Genomic DNA, 19,493 nt, shown 5'->3' on the forward strand with positions numbered 1-19,493 from the left:
CTCTACATCAATGGGGGCCCAATGATTTGGGTTAGCCCAATAAGGGAAGATGGGTTGAACATTGGGTATCACAGTGGGCCCTACAAGGTATGGTTTTCAACGGTGGACATTTAACCACCACTATTCCTATGGTGCGGTCCACTTGGGATTTGGATCTAACTCTCAATGGGGCCCATGGCCCTATGAGATCTGGAAGAGTGGATGAACAACGTATAAATAACACATATATTATGGTGGGCCTCATAAGGCAGCCCACGGTCCAGAAAATGGATGGACAGTGTACATATAACACATACATATGGTGGGACTCTACTCAAGGCTGGGGTAAAAGAGAGGATGGGGAGATGGGCTTCATGGTGGGCCCTAGGATGGTTCCGAACGGTGGACATTTAATCACCACTATTCCTTATGGTGTGGTCCATTTGGTATAGAAATCGGAATCACAACGGGGCCCTCGGCCCTCCAAATATCTAGAAAACAAGTAGACAGAGTGTGCACATTGCTCATGCATGGTGGGCCTCACACCTCAAAATTGGGCCTCCCACATTACAATGGCCTAACACATCACAATGGGCCTCACACAAGGGCCTTATATACATCACAATGGGCCTCATCACATGGGTCTTGTATACATCACAATGGGCCTCACACATGGGTCCCATATACATCACAATGGGCCTCATCACATGGGCCTTACACAAGGGTCTCATATACATCACATTGAAACTCACTCATGGGTCTCATATGCATTACATTGGGCCTCATGCAAGGGCCTTACATACATCACATTGGGCCTCACACATGGGCCTCATATACATCATATTGGGCCTCACACATGGGCCTCACATACATCACATTAGGCCTCATGGGGCAGCCCATAACCCAGGAAAAACGGATGGGTATCTTGGATATACAATAAGGTGGGCCTAGCACATGGCAGGTGGGCCCTGCATACAACTAGTGGGTCCTGCGTACAGCAAGTGGGTCCCGTTGGGTTGGATGGCGTGGATGAAACACATCACGGTGGGCCGCTGCCCTAGACGGCGTCCAACCAACGAATGGCGTGGATACAATACATCACGGTGGCTGCTGCCCTGGACAGCATCCAGCAGTTGGACGAAAGGGATGAAACATATACATCTGGTGGGTCCCATTCATCAAGGTAGGCCCCACCGTCCACGCATCTGGACGGTGTGGAGCAAAAACATCAATCATGGTGGGTCACACCGTCCAGGTGGATGTTGTAGATAGAACACATATCACGGTGGTCTCCACCGTCCAGACAGCTGGACGATAAGGATATAAAATACATGCATCACGTGTGGTTCCCACACAGATGGACGATTGGATATAACACATACCTCATGATCAGACCCACAGAACTTGCTGACGTCAATACAGCAGCTATATATCACGTGGGACCCACCATCCCTGTTGGACGGTGTGGGCACACCACATATATCAAGGTGGGCCGGGTGGATGGGGTCCACGTTCATGTACAGACGACATGGATATGAAACACAAACATCGTGGTGGGTTCCCACCATCCAAGGGCTGGACGATGTGGATATACATCATGTACATCAAGGTGGGTCCACACTTGTGGCCCACCAGCTTTAGGTAAAGCTGATATTTGTATTTTCCCTTTATCAGGGTCTATCCAAAACGGACGGCTAGGGTGGGCCGGTCCGCCGGACGTCAGCAAGGTGGGCCCGATCATGGACAGCATAGATAAAACTCATGCATCATGATGGTGGGCCATCAACAGAGAGAGAGAGAGAGAGAGAGAGAGAGAGAGACGTCTGATGGAGGGTTCCGCCACTATGAGCCCTCCTAGGATTACAAAACATACATCAAAGGGGTCCCACCTCATGTGGGCCCTCAAATCATAAAAAATCAATGGTGGAAATTCCTTTCCCACCCACAAGCTCAAGGTCTAGATGACCTTTTTACAATAGGAAAATAAACATCATGATGGGCTCCATGGAGAATGGCCCCATAATGGGATGAACATATGAATCATGGTGGGCCATCGGCCACACATAGGGTCCAAAGTGAGATCCATACCATCAATTGGTAGGCCCCACTTGGCCCATCATCAAAATCACAAATCTAGTCCTATAAACACCCACTGATTGCTAATCTTCTTAGTTCTATGGCTTCCTTAGCTCCTTGGCTTCTTCTTTGATGGAAGATGATGAAGATTGAAGGGTTGGGATGAGAGATTTGGGGTAGGAAGTAGGCCACACACTTGGCTCTTTTTCTCTCCTTGGAGCTTGGACGGTCACTCTCTTTGGGTTGCTTTGGATGGGTAAAGAATGAGAGAGAGAGGGTGGTTGTAAGGGAGATGGGTGTGAGGGACATGAGAGTTGACTTTGGGGAGGGTTGCTTGTTTTGGGGAGAAAGAAAGCATGGGTTGTGATGGGATGTGTACTTGATTGATTGATGTGATAGGTGGGTAGAGATTCTCTCGGGATTCGCAATGCACGGTGTTTTCTCGAAATATACGCGGGCCCACAACTCCTGGCCTAGGTATCGCATTGGTGCACAAGATGCGGCATTGGAACCGCAGCGATGACGCGGTCACTATGGTGCAAGTCTCGAGTTGAGTTGACTCAGATCTTCGGGATGCGACTTAGGGTCGCATGCAAACGCCGTCTACAGGTCACGGGTTGCCGGAATTCGACGGTGAGGATCACGGGAGTTGGTTGAACAATACGGAGTAGGACACGGGTCTTACAACGTCACTCTCTCCACTGTTTTCTGTGGTGAGGTCCATTGGAGCTTTGGATTTGACTCATTCCTTGGATCTTTACCTAAAATTATATTTCCAAATGGATGGACAACGTAGATACAAAACATACATCATGATGGGGCCCACATAACTTGGTGACGTCACTTCAATAGCAAGTCTCTCTACTCAACCTCTCGGTATCCCATCCGCGTTCGCGGAAACAGATGTATGTGTTTCATGCAACATGATGTATGTGTGGCCCCCACAATGATGTTTGTGTTTCATCCATGCCGTCCATCTATGTTTCTAGATCATTTTATGGTATGAGACCAAAAATGAGGTATATACCAATCTCAAGTGGACCACATTACAAGAAAACAATGTTGAATGAACGTCGACCATTAAAAACTTTTTGGGGGCCATAAAAGTTTTGGATCAAGCTGATCTTTGTTTTTTCCATTCATTTGGGTCTATATGACCTAACCAACAGATTGGATGTCAAATAAAAAGGTACATTGGGCCTTAGGAGAATTTTAATGGTGGATATCCAGTCATTATTGTTTTCCTGTGGTGTGGTCCACCTGAGATTTATATTCCTCTCATTTTTGGTATCAAGCCCTAAAATGATCTTTAAAAATGGATGAAACACATATGTCATGGTGGGCTCAGAGAAGTGCCCCATGTTAAAAGTTGGGATGTGTATAATGCAAGGGAGAAAATCTCTCTTGCAAAGGATAATTTTGGATTAAAAAAATAATAATCACAAAGTGCATTCTCCATTCCCCATTAAGCTAGACTCCCATCACGGAAAATTTTCAACGTAAAGGACTCCAATCACAGAAAATTTTCAACAGAAAATCGTGGAGCGCTTTCCTTCTTTTGCGTTAACAAACACCACTAAACATGGAATATTTTCGGAATTCCGTGTTAAGGACAAAAATTCAGTGTTAACAAACAGGCCCTAAGACTGTTTTCTCTCCTTTTAAATTCCATCATCTCATTTTTCGACACCTATTAGTTTGACTTCCTTGCTTCTATATCTTAATATCAACATACGTAGCCATTAACCTATGTTGCATGGTCAAGCTCTCTTCGTATAACTATGTGGTCTTTACATATTGATGGTTCTGTCATCTTAAGTGGAAAGAAGCTCATTTGGCTATTATATGATCCTCTTTTGAAAGTTATTAAATGTTCATTTCTCTTTTTAAACCCCCAACCACCCCTCCAAACCCATACCCTCCACATGCCATTTAATACAATGTAAATTTGTAAACTAGAAGTCGAATAAATAAGAGAAGTGAGAAGAAAGAGTTGTGAAAAGAAAGGAAAAGAGGATTATAGGGCTGGACGTTCCCTCCTCCTATTTATATTAATAATAAGCAAGTGGAAAAGACAGAAACACCCTTAAGTAATTAAAGAAAAATTCCCCCTTAAGCCCTAGGAGTCTTTGTCCAATTTAACTAAATAATAGATAAGAGAATGTGCCAATCTAGAGCATGGATGTTGCTGATGCTAGGTTTGGAGTATATGCATGTAGTTAACTATGAGGCAGAGCCTTGGTGAATACATTAGCAAGTTGATCCTGAGATATGTTTGGTTCATCCATGATAGATCGCATTGTTCGCAATGTGGGATGCTACCTAATTACCACAAAAAACTGCATAGGTAGATTCACCACAAACTTCATTTCCTGCAATAGTTTTTTGATTCACATTAGCTCATAGGCAGTGTGAGCCATAGCTCTATATTTTGCTTCAACGCTTGATCGGGCCATAAAACTTTTCTTCTTACACTTCCACATGACTAGATTTCCTCTCACAAACATATAATACCCACTAATAGACCACCTATTTGTCAAAGAACCTACCTAGTTTGCATCAAAATACCCAATGACCCGACGATGATTGTTCCGTTTGTACAAATTCCTTGACCAAATGCTCCTTGAAGATACCACAAAGTCCGAATGATTGCATCCACGTGAGGTACTTCTGGAGAGCTCATAAATTTGCTCACCACACTGACAACATAAGATATGTTTGGTTAAACAGATGAGTTTCCCAACTAATCTTCTATATTTCTCTGGGTCTTCAAATACATCTCCTTGATGAGAAATTTGTAATTTGGATCCATTGGTGTATCATCTAGCTTGGTGCTAAGAAGACATGTCTTTATGAGCAAATAAAAAACGTATTTCTATTGGGACAAATTAATTCCTTTGATTTGACAACTTCTATACCTGGAAAGTATCGAAGATGACATATCTCTTTTGTGAGAAAACACCCCTAAAGATACTTCTTCAACTCAATCCCTCTATCGTCACTTCCTATAACAACTATATCATTAACATATACCTTTAATACAATAAGACCTAAGGTGCCTTTTCGTACATAGACAAAATGATCTACATGGCTTAGAACAAAGCTACAATGCATTACAATTTTACTGAATTTGTCGAACTATGCATGTGGAAAATGCTTCAATCATAGATCACCTTTCTCAGCTTACACTCCTTGTTTGACTCCCCCTGGACAACGAATCAAAATGGTTGCTCCATATAGACCTCCTATGTGAAATCACCATGAAGAAATGCATTTTTAACATCCAGTTGGAAGAGAGGCCATACATGATTAATAATCACTGAAAGGATAACACGAATAGAGTTCAACCTGGCAACAAAAGCGAAGGTTTCAGTGTAATCAACGCTAAAGATCTGAATATATCCCTTAGTAACCAAGCGAGCCTTCAAACGTTGAATAGTGCGCTCAGGGTAAAACTTAATGGTGTATACCGACTTGGAACCAACAACACGCGTGCCGGCATGTAGACTGGTGAGCTCCGAAGTGTTATTTTGATAAAGAGCAGTCATTTTTCTCTTCCATTACCTACTTCCACTCCTTATGCAACAATGCTTCCTGATATAATTTAGTAATAAATGAGAGGACAATGATGACGCAAATATGTGAAAAGTTGGAGACAAGCATTGAGAGGAGACGTATTTGGAGATAGGATAATCAGTACATGCACGCTTACCTTTTCTTAAGGCAATAGGAACATCATAACTATTTGTAGAAGTCATTGGATCACTAGGTTTGAAAGAAGATATGGGTGATGGCACATCATGATTGGTTGCACTATCTGTCAGTTTTCATCGTAAGTAGACTTTTAGTTGGGCAATGAAATGGAGTCGATAGAGGTAGAAGATTGGATTGTCTTCTTCAATTACAATAGATACAAGCACAACTTCATCATCTTTTGGGAAGAACGGAGTGGACTAAAAAATATAACCTCTGCATATAGTCTTTGAAGTGGAGGATTGTAACAACGATAACCTCTTTGTGTCTGTGAGTACCCAAGGAAAATACATTTAATGGTTCTAGGATTCAATTCATCTTAGCTCCTTTCCAATTGGTGAACAAAACATACACTTCCAAAACTTTGGGAGGCAAAGAAAACAACGAAGTATCTGCAAGTAAAACTCCTTGAGGTGATTTAATCATTAAAACAGTCGAAGGCATTCAATTTATCAAAAAACACGCCATGAGTGCCACATCAATCCAATAACTTTTAGGAATATTCATTACGAATGAATAAAGCGTGAGTCACCTTAAGCAGGTGCCTATTTTTCTGTTCTGCAACACCATTTTGTTGTTGGATGTGGGAAAAATACAGACTAAAGGATTGATACATATATTTATTGGCATTATCTAAACAAAACACATACACTTTTGAGTTAAACTGGTTTTGTACTTCAATGTGAAAAGTCTTAAAAATGGAGAATAATTCAGATATGTCTTTCATTAAGTCATTCGCAAAGAAAACATCAACAAATGTAACAAATTACTTGTACCTTGACCTACTGGAAATTTTGACTAGTCCTCAAACATTTGAATTGACTAAAGAAAAGGGAACTAAACTACGTTTTTCTATTTGTGGTGGAAAAGGAACACGATGATGTTTACTCAATTCCCACACTTCCTTTGCAGTATAAAAAACATTAGGTTAACACTAATGGATGATTCCATACTATTCCACAACCATGTCATAATTTGAGCAATCTCCTGGATCCATTATTCACGTGCTATAACTCTTATAAGGTACCTCCGTGATCATGTACTTCAAATTTCCCTTTATTGTTAAAAATACTTGAACGGACTTAGACCATTGGAGATAGTTTGTTCCATTTAATTTAACAAAGGTTATCTGATCCCTTAAAATTTTAGATGGATTTATGAATCCAATTATTGAATCACTTCTCACTTCCATCTGGGATGAGGGACTAGAATATATACTGCAAGTTCATATGAACACGAGCTGACCTTTTGTGACTAACGGACACTCAACTTGTATGCTTCACACAGTATGACACTACACTTGAAGAGAATAACCAACCCATACGTCCACATGTTCCAACCAATCACAAGGGTTGATGATTATAAACATGACAAATGAGGAACGCAATCAATGCACATGTTTACACATCCCACGAGAGGCGATAATCACGAACACTCCATCCTCTTCTCACGCACAAACCATTATAAAGGCTCGAGACAACAAAAAGAAAAGAAGCCGTAGGTTTCTTAAAAGATTTTTGGCATGAAAGGGATGGGATTGCCCAAAGATAAAAGAAGGAAACAAGATATGGTAGATAGGAGAAAGATGGATTAGATCAGAAACAAGATTTCTCCGATACCATCTAGATTTGTAAACTAGAAGTAGAGGAAATAAGAGGAGAGGAGAGAGTTATGAAAAGAAAGGAAAAGATGATTGTAGTGTTGGACATTCCTCTCTTGCTATTTATATTAATGATAAGAAGTTAAAAAGGCAAAAAATCTTCTCAAGTCCTAACTAAGAGTCCTAATCCACTTTAACGAAAGAATAGACAAGAGAAGGTGCTAGGTGTTTTTCTCACGTGTTAACAATATGCTTTAGTGTCTTTTCCTACACGACCAGTTGAGTATCCTACAAATATTCTCTCTACTTTTGGAATTCCTTGCACTAATCCATTCACTTCCTCCAAGAATTGTCTCTTGATTCTGTCCTCTAGTCTTAACTGTAACACATATACATTAATACATTGATTGTCTCCTTGCCCAACACAAGCTTTATAAATAAAAGCCCATGACTTACTCTCTTAATATTTACAACTTCAAATCTTTGTTTACCACCATCCCTCTTGCATATCTATTGTTTTCCTTTCCTATAGATAATAATTTATATCCATCAATTTATCTATTTTTTGCTCCTTTTGCTTGGTCTCTTGTACACAAGCTATGCAACTCTTCCTCATTTCATCATATGCAGTAACTCTTCTATGGAAGTTGCTCCATCCACCCTTAATCCACCTTCTTGTCTTCATCTCCATTGTCTCTTATAATTGTGTAGATAGAAATACTAACTACAGGGCTGATTTAAGATCACTTGGCCACTCTAGATAATAAGTTTTTGGTACCAACCCATTCAATATGTTGCATGGCTCAGTGTTCTTTGATATGTGCTTGGGGGAGTACTATCTGCTAATTTCCTTCTTCAAATTCTTCATTTTGTCTGTGCGGATCTGGTTGTTCCCCGTACTTTCCTTCTGGATTCAGCTTTTGATTATCTTCCACGTGCACCTCCAATTCCTCACTAGCTTGGACTTGGTAGGCAATGGCACCGAGCCTAGAACATGTTCAGGAGGGTACCATATGAAGCTTCAAAAGAGGTGTGCAGATCAGCCGATGGAATTGTTATGTGCAAGTTCCATCATAAGTTCATGATCTCATTGGTGTTTCTCCCCTAAATATCTCAACAAATTTCCAAAACAATTACGAAAATGGGCCTTCACTATCAATTAGAGAACACGCCAAAGGTGAAACAAGGCGATGAATGAATGATTCATGTTACACCATTTCAAACTCACGGTCAATTTTTCTCCAGCTTGGGGAGAATCATGCAGGAGCGATGGGATTGCCTCATGTAATGAATCTCTATTGCCTTGAGGCTCACTTAGCATCAATCTTCTATGTTTAAATGGGTACATATATACAACATATGGTCTGGAATTAATTGGCTTGAAACATGGATGTTCAAGTGTTTGTTTTTATTTAGTTATAGTTATTAGGTTTAGAGGAAGTCAATTCATGTTGTGTTACTTCTTTGGGAAGGTTCGTTAGCATTTAGTCTCTTCTAGAATGCCTTACATGTAGGGCTTAATTCAATAATACATGATTTAATCTCAATGGTGGAGATTAGGTTAATGTTTCATTTATGATCTAATCTCAATGCTAGAGATTATATTAAGACTGCTTAGTATTCAAGCTATGAATTTCCTGTTTGACCTTCTTCAAAGGGCATGGTTCAATGACTGGACTACATCAACTTGCCACTTACAAAAGCTCCTAAAGTAACTGAAACTAAACTCCAAATTCCCAAACAACGCCCCAAGACCTTTAAATATTACCACTTAAGTATGAGGGATTACATTGTGCTAATCTTGAGGGCCTATGAGAAACTACAATGAGAAGAAGGAGAAGAAAGATGGAAGAGAGAAATAATGAGAGCGAGGAGAGAGATAGCAAGAACGTGAGATGCTTAGGGTCTATTGAAACCCCAACCATCTACTCTTATTTATAATAGTAAAAAATGTGAATGGAGCCTATGGGCCTTATTACGTGGACTTTGGCCCAATGGGCCTTATTCAACTATCAACCTTTCAATACTCCCCCTCAAGCTGGAGCATCCTAATGAGGCCCAGCTTGGACCAGGGCTAACATAATCAAACCAAAGAAAGAAAGGAATACTTCTCTAACAAAATTAAACCAAAGAATGAAATTCTTCTCTAACACCCTCTCTAAACTCAAGGTGTTTTGAAAAGAGAAACTTGAGTTTGGAGAGAAAAATAAAATATTTCGTAGAAGCAAAAAATGAAAAAGTAGCGCGGCTATGGAGATGAGTAGTGCTGGCTGTGACGAGAGGTGAACGAGTGGCTAAGAAGTGGAGGCAATGAGATCTCCAATGCTTTCAGGCGATCAACCACTTTTGCAACTTTAGTGATGTGAGCCATCGAAACAACCATCCAACACAAACGAGTTTGGATCAATTATTTAGCTCAACCAAGGCTAGGTCAACTGCCCAACAAAATCATATGTCCAAACTACTATCGAAACAAATAAGAATGGAACAACTGTTCAATATAAACAACAAGTTTAGATAAACTATCTAGCTTAACCAAGGCTGAGCCAACTGCCCAACACAATCGTAAGTCCCAAGCAACTATCCAGAACAAATAAGAATGAACCAACTATCCAATATAACAACGAGTTTGAGCCAATTGCTCAGAGTAAACAAGCCTAGTACAATCACAAGTCCGAGCCAAGGCTAGGACAATACCCAATCCAAACAAGCCCAATCTAACTGTCCAGTGCATAAATGGGTCCTGACCAACTACCAGATACATAAATGAGTTGGGCCAGTTGTCTTGAATAAATTCCTTTTACGTCACACATCTTGGCAAGTAGAGCCCAAAACGAAGCTGTTAAGTCGTTGAAGGAAGAGTTAGAGAATAGGTGAGCACACGTGACACAACAGGAGACAATCCAGTCAAATACCTCTAGCTAGATAGCGGAAATCATTAAGGGCTTCAGCCACACATCAAAGATGCTTCGAATCTAGCAACACATGAATCGGATCACCAAAAATTTAGCCGATCAACAAAGGGGCTTTAAATCTAACAACACATAATTGAAAATTCTAAAAATTCCAGCTGTAAACCACCCCCTCTCACGAATCACTATAAGTCGATAAGGAAAAGGCTTCATGACTCAAAAAAAATGAATGAAAAAGAATGAAGGATGAAGGGAAAAGGGTTGATAAGAAGTTGTTGATTTGTGGGAAGGAAAGAGGGAAACCACCGAGGATTAGGAAGGGAAACACAAAAAATACCAAAAAATCTGCTTTAATAGAAAAAAATTAGCAAACCCTAACGAAAGCAATATGAAAATCTACTCTCTCTCTCTCTCTCTCTCTCTCTCTCTTAAAGAATGACTTTCTTACGGCCAAAGCCAGAAACATAAAACAAAAACAAAGAAATGAAAAATATATACAAACCCCACCCAACAACCTACCAACATAGAGGCACTAGGCCATACAACTAGGAAAAAAAAAAAAACCACCTGAAAAACACTGCTACCTAGGCCTCAACGACGCCCATTCGGAGATGTAAGAGAGGATACAACTAAGAACACCCGAAGCAAAATGCTTCTCATCCTAAAAGGTCCAGTTGTTTCATTCGAGCTAAACTGACCAAAGGAATGCCAATAATGCAATCCTCCATCTACAGGGACCAAAAGAGCCTCCACTATCTCCTTGTCAGACCCCAAACAAGGACTCAATCAACCCCGACAACACCTAGGAGATATTCGCCCCTCCGAAAACTCTAGACCAAACTATCCTAGCAAACGCATAGTGAATGCATAGTGAATGAATAGGTGATCCATCATCTTCTCAGCCTCTAGACAAAGAATTTAGACATTTGGCAACACCATATTTCAATTTTGGAGATTATCAATCGTCAAAATCTTTATCTTCCCTGCCAACCATGCAAAAGCCAACACTTTTTGGAGGAGTAGGAGCAGTGTGCAGCCTCTCCTCTCTTTGCCCCTTTTGAGAAAGACGTCGAAATAAAGATTTAATAAAGAACTTGCCAGACTTTTCAAACCTCCATCTCAGCGAGTCAACTGCATCTTGAATCAACTCCACCTTACGCAAGTGAGACAACATACACACTAAGTCCTCAATTTCGAGATCAGTCAAATTTTTGTGACAGGGGGAGGGGGGCCAAACCCCTAATTAGACACGTAGCAAACCACAAAAATATTAACCGAAGGGCATAGATTAGCAAGGTTCAGAAAGGAGGACTAAAGTGAGGAATGCCCGCACCAAATATCCTCCTATAACCTAACTCTAGAACCATCCCCCACTCTAAAGCTGGAACCTTCCTCCACAGAGGGAGCCACTTTTGCTATCCCGTTCCATACAAAGGAGGCACGATATGGGGAAGACTGTTTGGTCCACCAGCCCATTGAGGAAAGACCATACTTTGCTGCTATTATTTCCCTCCATAAAGAACGATCTTCCACTCCGAATTTCCAAACCCATTTACCTAGGAGAGAAGAATTGACATGCAAAAGATCACGAATCCTGGCCTTAACCTCAACTTGAGGACAACACACCTCAACCTAAATGAGAAGGTGGAATTTGCCATTGGTAGACCCACCTTCCCATAGAAAGTCTCTCCTCAACTTATCGATGCGACTAATAACAAATTTGGGGCATCAGCATAAAGATGAGAAATATAAGGACAAATTAGAGAGCAATGATTTGGTCAAAGATAATCTACCCCCAAGAGAGAGAAGTTTACTTTTCCAAGGGCTAAGCTCATGCTCTAGGGAGACCCAATTGGTAGAAGGAGAAGATCCAATTCTACAATCAAAGATCTTTTCTGGTGCAAATGAATTCCCAACTTATCTGTTTTTGATAAATTAACTTCTAAGCCAGATACTACATCAATCCAACCGATTGTTAATCTCATATTAGCAACCATGGTTTCTTCAACTTGACAAAACAGAATCGCATCATTGGCAAATTGAAGATGAGTGATCGAATGGGGGGAATTTTTAACAGAAAAACCTTCGAAAAGGCCAGCCAATTGACCTTTGCCCAACAATCTACTCAAAGCTTTAGTAACAATTACAAAAAGAAGGGGATAGGGGATCCCCCTGCCGAAGCCCACAAGAAGAATTAAAAAAGTGTAAAGGGGAACCATTGATTAGCATAAAAACTCTGGTAGAGGAAACACAACATCAAATCTACTTTTTCCAAATAGACCCAAACCCATTCTGCTAAGAAGGTAGTCCAGAAATGACCAAACAACACGATCATATGCTTTTTCCATATCAAGCATCCAAACTATGCCTTTTGATCCTTGATCTTGCTTCAAAACAGGAATCGACAGATTCATGGGTGATTAGAGTGCTATCCAGGATCTGCTTCAACATGAAAAATCTAGCAAACTCTAGCCAACTCTAGCCAATGCAACACAAAATTTGCTTTAACAGAAAAATTCAGTAACCCTTAGCTAAGGCAACATGAAAATCTGCTTCAACAGGAAAAATCCAACAGACCCTAGTCAAAATAATACAAAAATTAGCAAGTTCTTCAGAAAAATTAAAAAAAGAAGAAGAAAAGAATTGAAGAATAAGAAGAAAAAACTAACGGAAAAGAAGAAGAAACCCCAGAAGAAGAAGAAGAAGTAGAAGAAACCCTAGGAGTACCTAGGCTCTGATACTATGTTAAACAACTACATTGTGCTAATTTTGAGGTTACAATGAGAGAGAGTAGTAAAAATGTGAATGGGGCCTATGGGCCTTATTTACATTGACTTGGGTCAAATGGGCTTTATTCAACTATCAACCTTTCAACACCACTACCAGGCAGCATCACTACTTTGAAACAAGTACTTCCCACTGAAGCACCCCTATCCACTTCCATTTCCCCTTGTGCTTTATGGAACTAAAAGACCGTACTCTTTTCAATTTCAAAGAAGCTGAGGACTTCCATGTTCCATGGACAAGGAGATCAACTGTAGTATGCGTTGATCAAAATCAAAGAAGTGGGACTTTGTGGAGGCTTGGGTTTTTTCCTTTTAATAGAGCCAAGCGCGTGTTTACCTCATCAATGGGAAGATGGTTGTTAGCTTAAGATGCCAAAGAGCTCATCTTCTCAAGCATGCACTTACTAATCAAGAGTAAGTTGTTAGCTTCAAGAAGGCAAAGTACCCCCTTCTAAAGATATTCTTTCAGCACAGCAACCACATCTCATGTCTGATGTCAAAATTTATCAACATGTCTGCATGTCTAAAAAACTACTAACAGGTTCTAGCCCATAAAAAAAAAAAAGAGGGGAAACAAGCAGCCAATGGAATTGATCAACTCAGCTAAGTCTCATCAACTCAAACAAGCAAGCAGCTAAGTTTCTCTGGTTTTCCAGCCATATGTTCACCAACTGCCCAATCTACCTTGAGTTGCATGGGATTCTTTCTAACAGTGGCCGGCAGTGGATCTCATCTACTTGATTGTGACTTTAAGTAAAGCTTGTGAACGGAAGCTCTTCAACAATAAACTGATAAACTAGGAATTATATCCAAGCAACTGGCAAGTGTCTTCCCAATACGGGCATCTGAAATTTGTTTTGAGCTGTGATGCATTTAACTCTGTTAACCTGTACTTTATCAAACTTCTATTTGTTATTTAGTACACATTTTATTCATTGTGTTAGACAGTGACAGTGTAGGGTTATAAACTATGGAAAAAATCTCAACAATTTTAACAGAGAATACGTGCACAAGCCTAAAACACCTTAATTTATTTACTTTAACAAAGAGAGAAAAAAAAATGACCTTTGTTGGGTGGGTTTATGTTAGGTGCTTGGAAACTTGGTTGTTTGATGTTTTATAATTTTAATGATGGTGGTCATTGAACAGCTAACGACAGTTTTTTTTTTTCCTCGCATTGGATAGGATTAATTGCTTTGGAAATTAGAAATCAGAATGTTTGGATTCTTCTAGAAACTGATTTATGTTGACAATGCCTGTTACTCACACGAGTTCTGGTGCTTGATTTCTTCTTGAGAGCATTGGCTAGCCCCACATGCACCCTTACAGACAGCACATGTTTTGACCTGGCAATTTTTGGGACATTTGAGCAGTGCATAATGTGTGGTCCGCATCACGAAGATGGACATGCAAAGATCAGGACATTCTACAATCAGCCGACTTTTTGCACATGGTCATCTTCTCCGTTGGGCCCCCCTTGCTAATATGATATATGATATACGATCCACACTTGCTAGGTTGACGTGTATGCTGTAGACAATCGTACATGCATTGTTTTAAATATCGACGATATCAACCGATATATCCCACTATATATCTTGTATCCTACCTGTCTGATGCGAAACACACAGGTAGTGCCAATAGATCCCATATATTCAATTCGGTGAGTATTTTCAGCTTCTAATCCATTTTTTTGGGTGTAATTATGTTAAATCAGTGTCAAATGGTTACAAATCCGGTTCTTCATGTTTTGCATGAAAAATCATAGAGTTGGAGCGTTGATTTCGATATCCATTAGTTCTTCATGTTTTCCATTTTTTTTTTCAAAAATTTCCTCCAACCAACTGTCAATTGAGACCAATGTTAAAGTATTTAGGACTATTTAATGAAATGATCATCACATACACTTGAATTTCGAAATTTGAGTGTAGGTGGTCCGATTTGGGGAGTTTTCAAAATTTCCTCAATTTCTCCCAAATTTCTTGCAATATTGCACTCCAAACATGAAGTCAAGCATGTATGAAGGCTGATCTACTGATTTGTTAAGTCCTCGTCAATTTTCGGAAAGTAAAAAATCATTTTGAATTAAAAATTAATAAAAAAAATTAATAAAAATATATATATATATATTTTCGAAACTTCCCTTCAACCAACTGTCAATTGAGACTAATTTCGAAGTATCTAAAAGTGTTTGATGAAATGATCATCACATACACTCTAAATGTTATGCATTCAATTTGAATAGCAATAGTTCACTCAGACAATGCATAGCTTAGGACCCTATGCAAAGGAAACCTATTATGTGCACTTCTTTTTTGAGATGTTATAATTTAAAAGTGTGTATTAAGGTCTTTTTTAACAATCCCTGAAGTTTCATTTAAAAATTCAACCATTTTCCCAATGTTTCTCCTTGTTTCCCAAAAATTGCGATAAATTACCTGATACAAACAATATATCCCATGCGATAACCGATATGTATCTGTATCCCAAGGGTGTGATACGTAATGTGATACCGATATTTCGAACGCTAGGTACATGTGTAGCTAGCCTACCTCATTTTCTTGCTCATTTTATTCTCCAAATTGGGAAATAAGATTCCTTTCTCATTCATGAAACTGAAATCTGTTGTCTTTCAAGTAATATATTATTAATCAATATGCACTCCTGGTAATGTTGCAGGAACGAGGCTTATCTTTGCCCATTGTCATGGTTCCACTTCAGATTACTATTGTATAAAGGGACTGTGTTCTCTTTCCATCGGGAACCGAGGCAACCAATTTTGTCCGAGGCTTTGAAAGTATTGCTGGTCATAATATGAAGCAAGAGGGTTTCATTAACCCAGTTGAAATGACTGATGGGCTTGAAAGCATTGTGAGTGTTGAGCAGTTGGTCTCTTTGATAGAGAAGGACAAATGTTCTATTACTAAAAGTACAGCTGAAGTAACACGGCGCTGGTCAACTGTTGCAAGCGTTTTAACTGCCACAAAGAATATTGACTGCTTGAGGCAATTTATAAAATTAGGTGGGGTGAGTTTTTTGGACAGTTGGCTTCAAGAAGCACAGAGGTGTAACATTGACGGCTCCGATAAGCTTGTGGAAGATCTGATAAGTGCAGTGTTACGTGCACTTGAAAAACTACCCATGGACCAGGAAGGGTTGAAGGCGTGTGGAATAGGTAATACTGTCAAGCACTTCCATTTTCACAGAAACATGGAGATTCAGGGAAAGGCAAAACTCTTATCTGATGTTTGGGAGAAACTTGCTGAAATGAAGATCGAAATGGGGAAGATTGAGAATGGAATCTGTTCTGATTATGGAAGCACAACTAAAACAGTGCCGGTAGAGGTAGCGGAACGTTCAAACTGTGACAGCACTAATACTTCTTTTCAAGGTTTTCTTGGAGAAGACTGTGGCAAAGAAGATGCCAGTTGTTGCAAATTGCAACACTCTGCTTCAAGTTCTGCCAATAGCAACAATAAAATTTCTAGCCTGAAGAAAGTTACAGGTGACAGAAGATCTTTTGGTTCTGAAGTGCCGAAACATTCTTCGGAAGGGATTGCTTCTATAGCAAACATTTCTGTCGAAAGTGGAATGAGTTTGGTAACTGGAAAATCTTCCAATCCTACAGAAAGTGAAGAGTTGGGTGTTTCAGAAAGAAAAAACTGTCAGAAGAAAACCAATGCAGCTGGTTCAATATCTATTGTGATGACTGATTTGAAAGATAGGCAACTCAGAACTGTGCCCTCATCTTCCTACTCAAAGACTGTTCCTTCTTCTGTTTCCTGTTCAAATGATGGCTGTCAGAAAGCATCTGTTGAAGATAACTCAAGCGCTATCAATAAGAAAAGCAACAAAGAGTGTACAGCCAAAAATGCATCGCTGGAAATGGCAGAGGATGGGTCATTGAACTACTGGAAGAATATCATGAAACAACAACCTGAGAAGCAAACTGATCCATACATTACTTCCCAGGTCACTAAAAATGTTTCTGTTCCATTCCGTGGCAAACTTGAAAACCTGGGTAAAACTTCCCAAGATGTGGAAAGTTGCAGAGCAGACAAAGTGGGGAAGGTGCTGAAATCTGGTTTCAGGACAGATGCGGAAGAAAAACCAGCAATCACAGAGAAGATTGAGTTTCCAATTCAAAAGTGGGGCCAGAAGAATGCAGAACTGCTGACTGGAAAGGACATGGAAATGGAGCTCACAATTGAGCTGGATGATGCATTGGAGGTGGCTCGACGGGTTGCAAAAGAAGTGGAGCGCGAGGTTGGAATTTACAGGGAGGCCTCAGGCAGCTCTTTGTCTGTAGAAGACAGGAATTATGAAACCATGCTTTTGAGCAATGCTGATTCTGCAGAACTCAAGCAAAGTGACTGCTTGAAGGAAATTGGTGACAGAAGTGAATCACACAGCTGCTGTTCTATGAAGGAAGAGATGGATGAAGAAACTTCGACTGGAAATGAACAGTTGTGTTCGGGGGTGAAAGATCCGTCTCAAGGGATGTCTGCAAAAGTTCCTGAAACTGATGATGGCTTGCACGAGCAGGAATCGTCTCAGCTGACAACAGTGCCTGAAGCACATCTGGCCTCGAATGAGCACAGATATCTTCCCAGCTTCGATTTGAACGAAGATGTTCAGACAGAGGAAGTTGAATGCACTGAGAAGTCAGTGACTACAACGCCTTCTTCATGCCATATGACAAATTTGTCAGCTCCAATTCCGGTGGTGGCTACTTCTAGAGGACCTGCTTGCTTACCTACAACACCACTACACTTTGAAGGGGAACTAGGCTGGAGAGGCTCTGCTGCAACTAGCGCATTCCGTCCAGCCAAGACTCATGATAAAGAGAAAGCAGGTTCTGTCGAAGAAAATGATTGTAGCTCCAAGGGCTTTCGTGGTATTGACCTGAATATAGCTGATGCTGGAGATGACTCGGTTGTGGAACTGTTCCCAAAGAAGCATGTACCGGGATCTTCAACTCTCCCATCTGGAGACTCTTCTGCTGAGGTTAACTCCAGAAAAGCAGAGCGGCTCAATCTGGATCTTAATCGTCTCAGTGATAATGATGATAATTGCCCGGATCTGTTGTCTGACTGGAGGACAGAATATAAACTTCATCCTGGCAGGAACAGGTCCCACAGCCCATCTCCATCATTGTCATCAAGGCCTTCTATTAGAGATTTTGACTTGAATGACAACCCGTCCTTCAGTGAAGCACATGATGTCCATAGACCAGTTCACAGCATCTGGCCTTCAAGAAACAGGGCATTAGATGATCGTGCTAGTTCTATTACTGGATCTACGATGTATCTGGAACCTAAGAATGTAAAATCTGCTTGTTGGGCGGATTTGGGTTCAGTTCAAGATTCTGGGCATGGTCATGGCAGGAAGGAATACCTGTATTCTGCCCAACCATTTCTGATGGCTGGGCCAAACGTTATCCCCTCTGTAGAACAGATGGGGAGAGTGGTCACTGCGCAACCTACTCTGCCTTATGCACAACCGCCTGCTTTATCCTATAATGGCTTTGGGATGGGCCCTGCATTCCCTCTTCCTTCTGCTGTATATCCTTCAGGTGTTGTACCTTACATGGTGGACTCACGTGGAGCCACCATCCTACCCCAAATATTGGGCCCTGGTACTCTCTCCAGTTTCCCTAGAGCATCATATCTAGATGTCGCTGGCACACCAGGCACAAATGATGTTGGTATCGTCAGGCCTAACTTCAACTTGAATGCGGGAGTAGCTTCCTTGGAGACCGAAGTTAGAGGAGGAAATGTTAGACACCTATTCTTTCCTGCAAATGGTAATTCATTAATGGAAGAGCAGACAAAGTCTTTTCAACAGGCAGCCATTACTGGCCCATCCATGAAGAGGAAAGAGCCAGAGTGTGGGTGGGAATCCTATCAGGTTGGCTACAAACAGATGACTTCATGGCACTAATTTTCTGCAGACTTGCAACAAATCTACTCAAGCTGTTCTGGTAAGATAGGCATTAGGTTATTAACTGGGATACGTTTTAGAAGGCCTCCTGCTCTAGCTTGAATTGTCTTTCTGGATTCGACTGCAGTTGTCCTGTTTGCAATTTTGTCTCCTCCGTGCTTCCCATCAAGTGATGATGCCATGCACTTCCTTGCCCGACCTCAGAATCCATTATTTCGGGACTAGTAGTTTCCCGGATTTACCTTCTACAGAATAAGATGCATCTGATGCTGTTCGTTACGGGAACTCGGCCGCTGATTGTTTGTTTGTTTGTTTGTTTGTTTCCCTTTTCCCCCTAAGTTGTATGCCTATTGCCTATCCAAATCTTGTTCTTGAACACTTTTGTACATGTTACTCACGTATTTATTTTAACAAGTATGAATTTCACCCTTAGCTACTAATCAG

General features: G+C 40.6%; 1 protein-coding gene across 3 annotated transcripts in view; it reads left to right on the plus strand.

The window, feature by feature from the left end:
• The window catches only part of LOC131237452 (uncharacterized), a 36,742-nt gene that overhangs the window by 16,987 nt on the left and 262 nt on the right, over window positions 1–19,493 (plus strand). The window contains exons 2-3 of one of the 3 annotated variants that reach the window (XM_058235220.1): window positions 15,786–19,089; window positions 19,177–19,481. In XM_058235220.1, the coding sequence (XP_058091203.1) occupies window positions 15,921–19,049 (3,129 nt within the window). In that variant the 5' untranslated portion in view covers window positions 15,786–15,920 and the 3' untranslated portion in view covers window positions 19,050–19,089; window positions 19,177–19,481. Of the gene's footprint in view, window positions 1–15,785; window positions 19,482–19,493 lie in introns of those variants that run through there. The other 2 variants (XR_009167246.1, XM_058235219.1) reach the window with 2 other exon arrangements.

This window comes from Magnolia sinica, chromosome 2, assembly GCF_029962835.1.
Source record: "Magnolia sinica isolate HGM2019 chromosome 2, MsV1, whole genome shotgun sequence".
Lineage (NCBI taxonomy): Eukaryota > Viridiplantae > Streptophyta > Magnoliopsida > Magnoliales > Magnoliaceae > Magnolia > Magnolia sinica.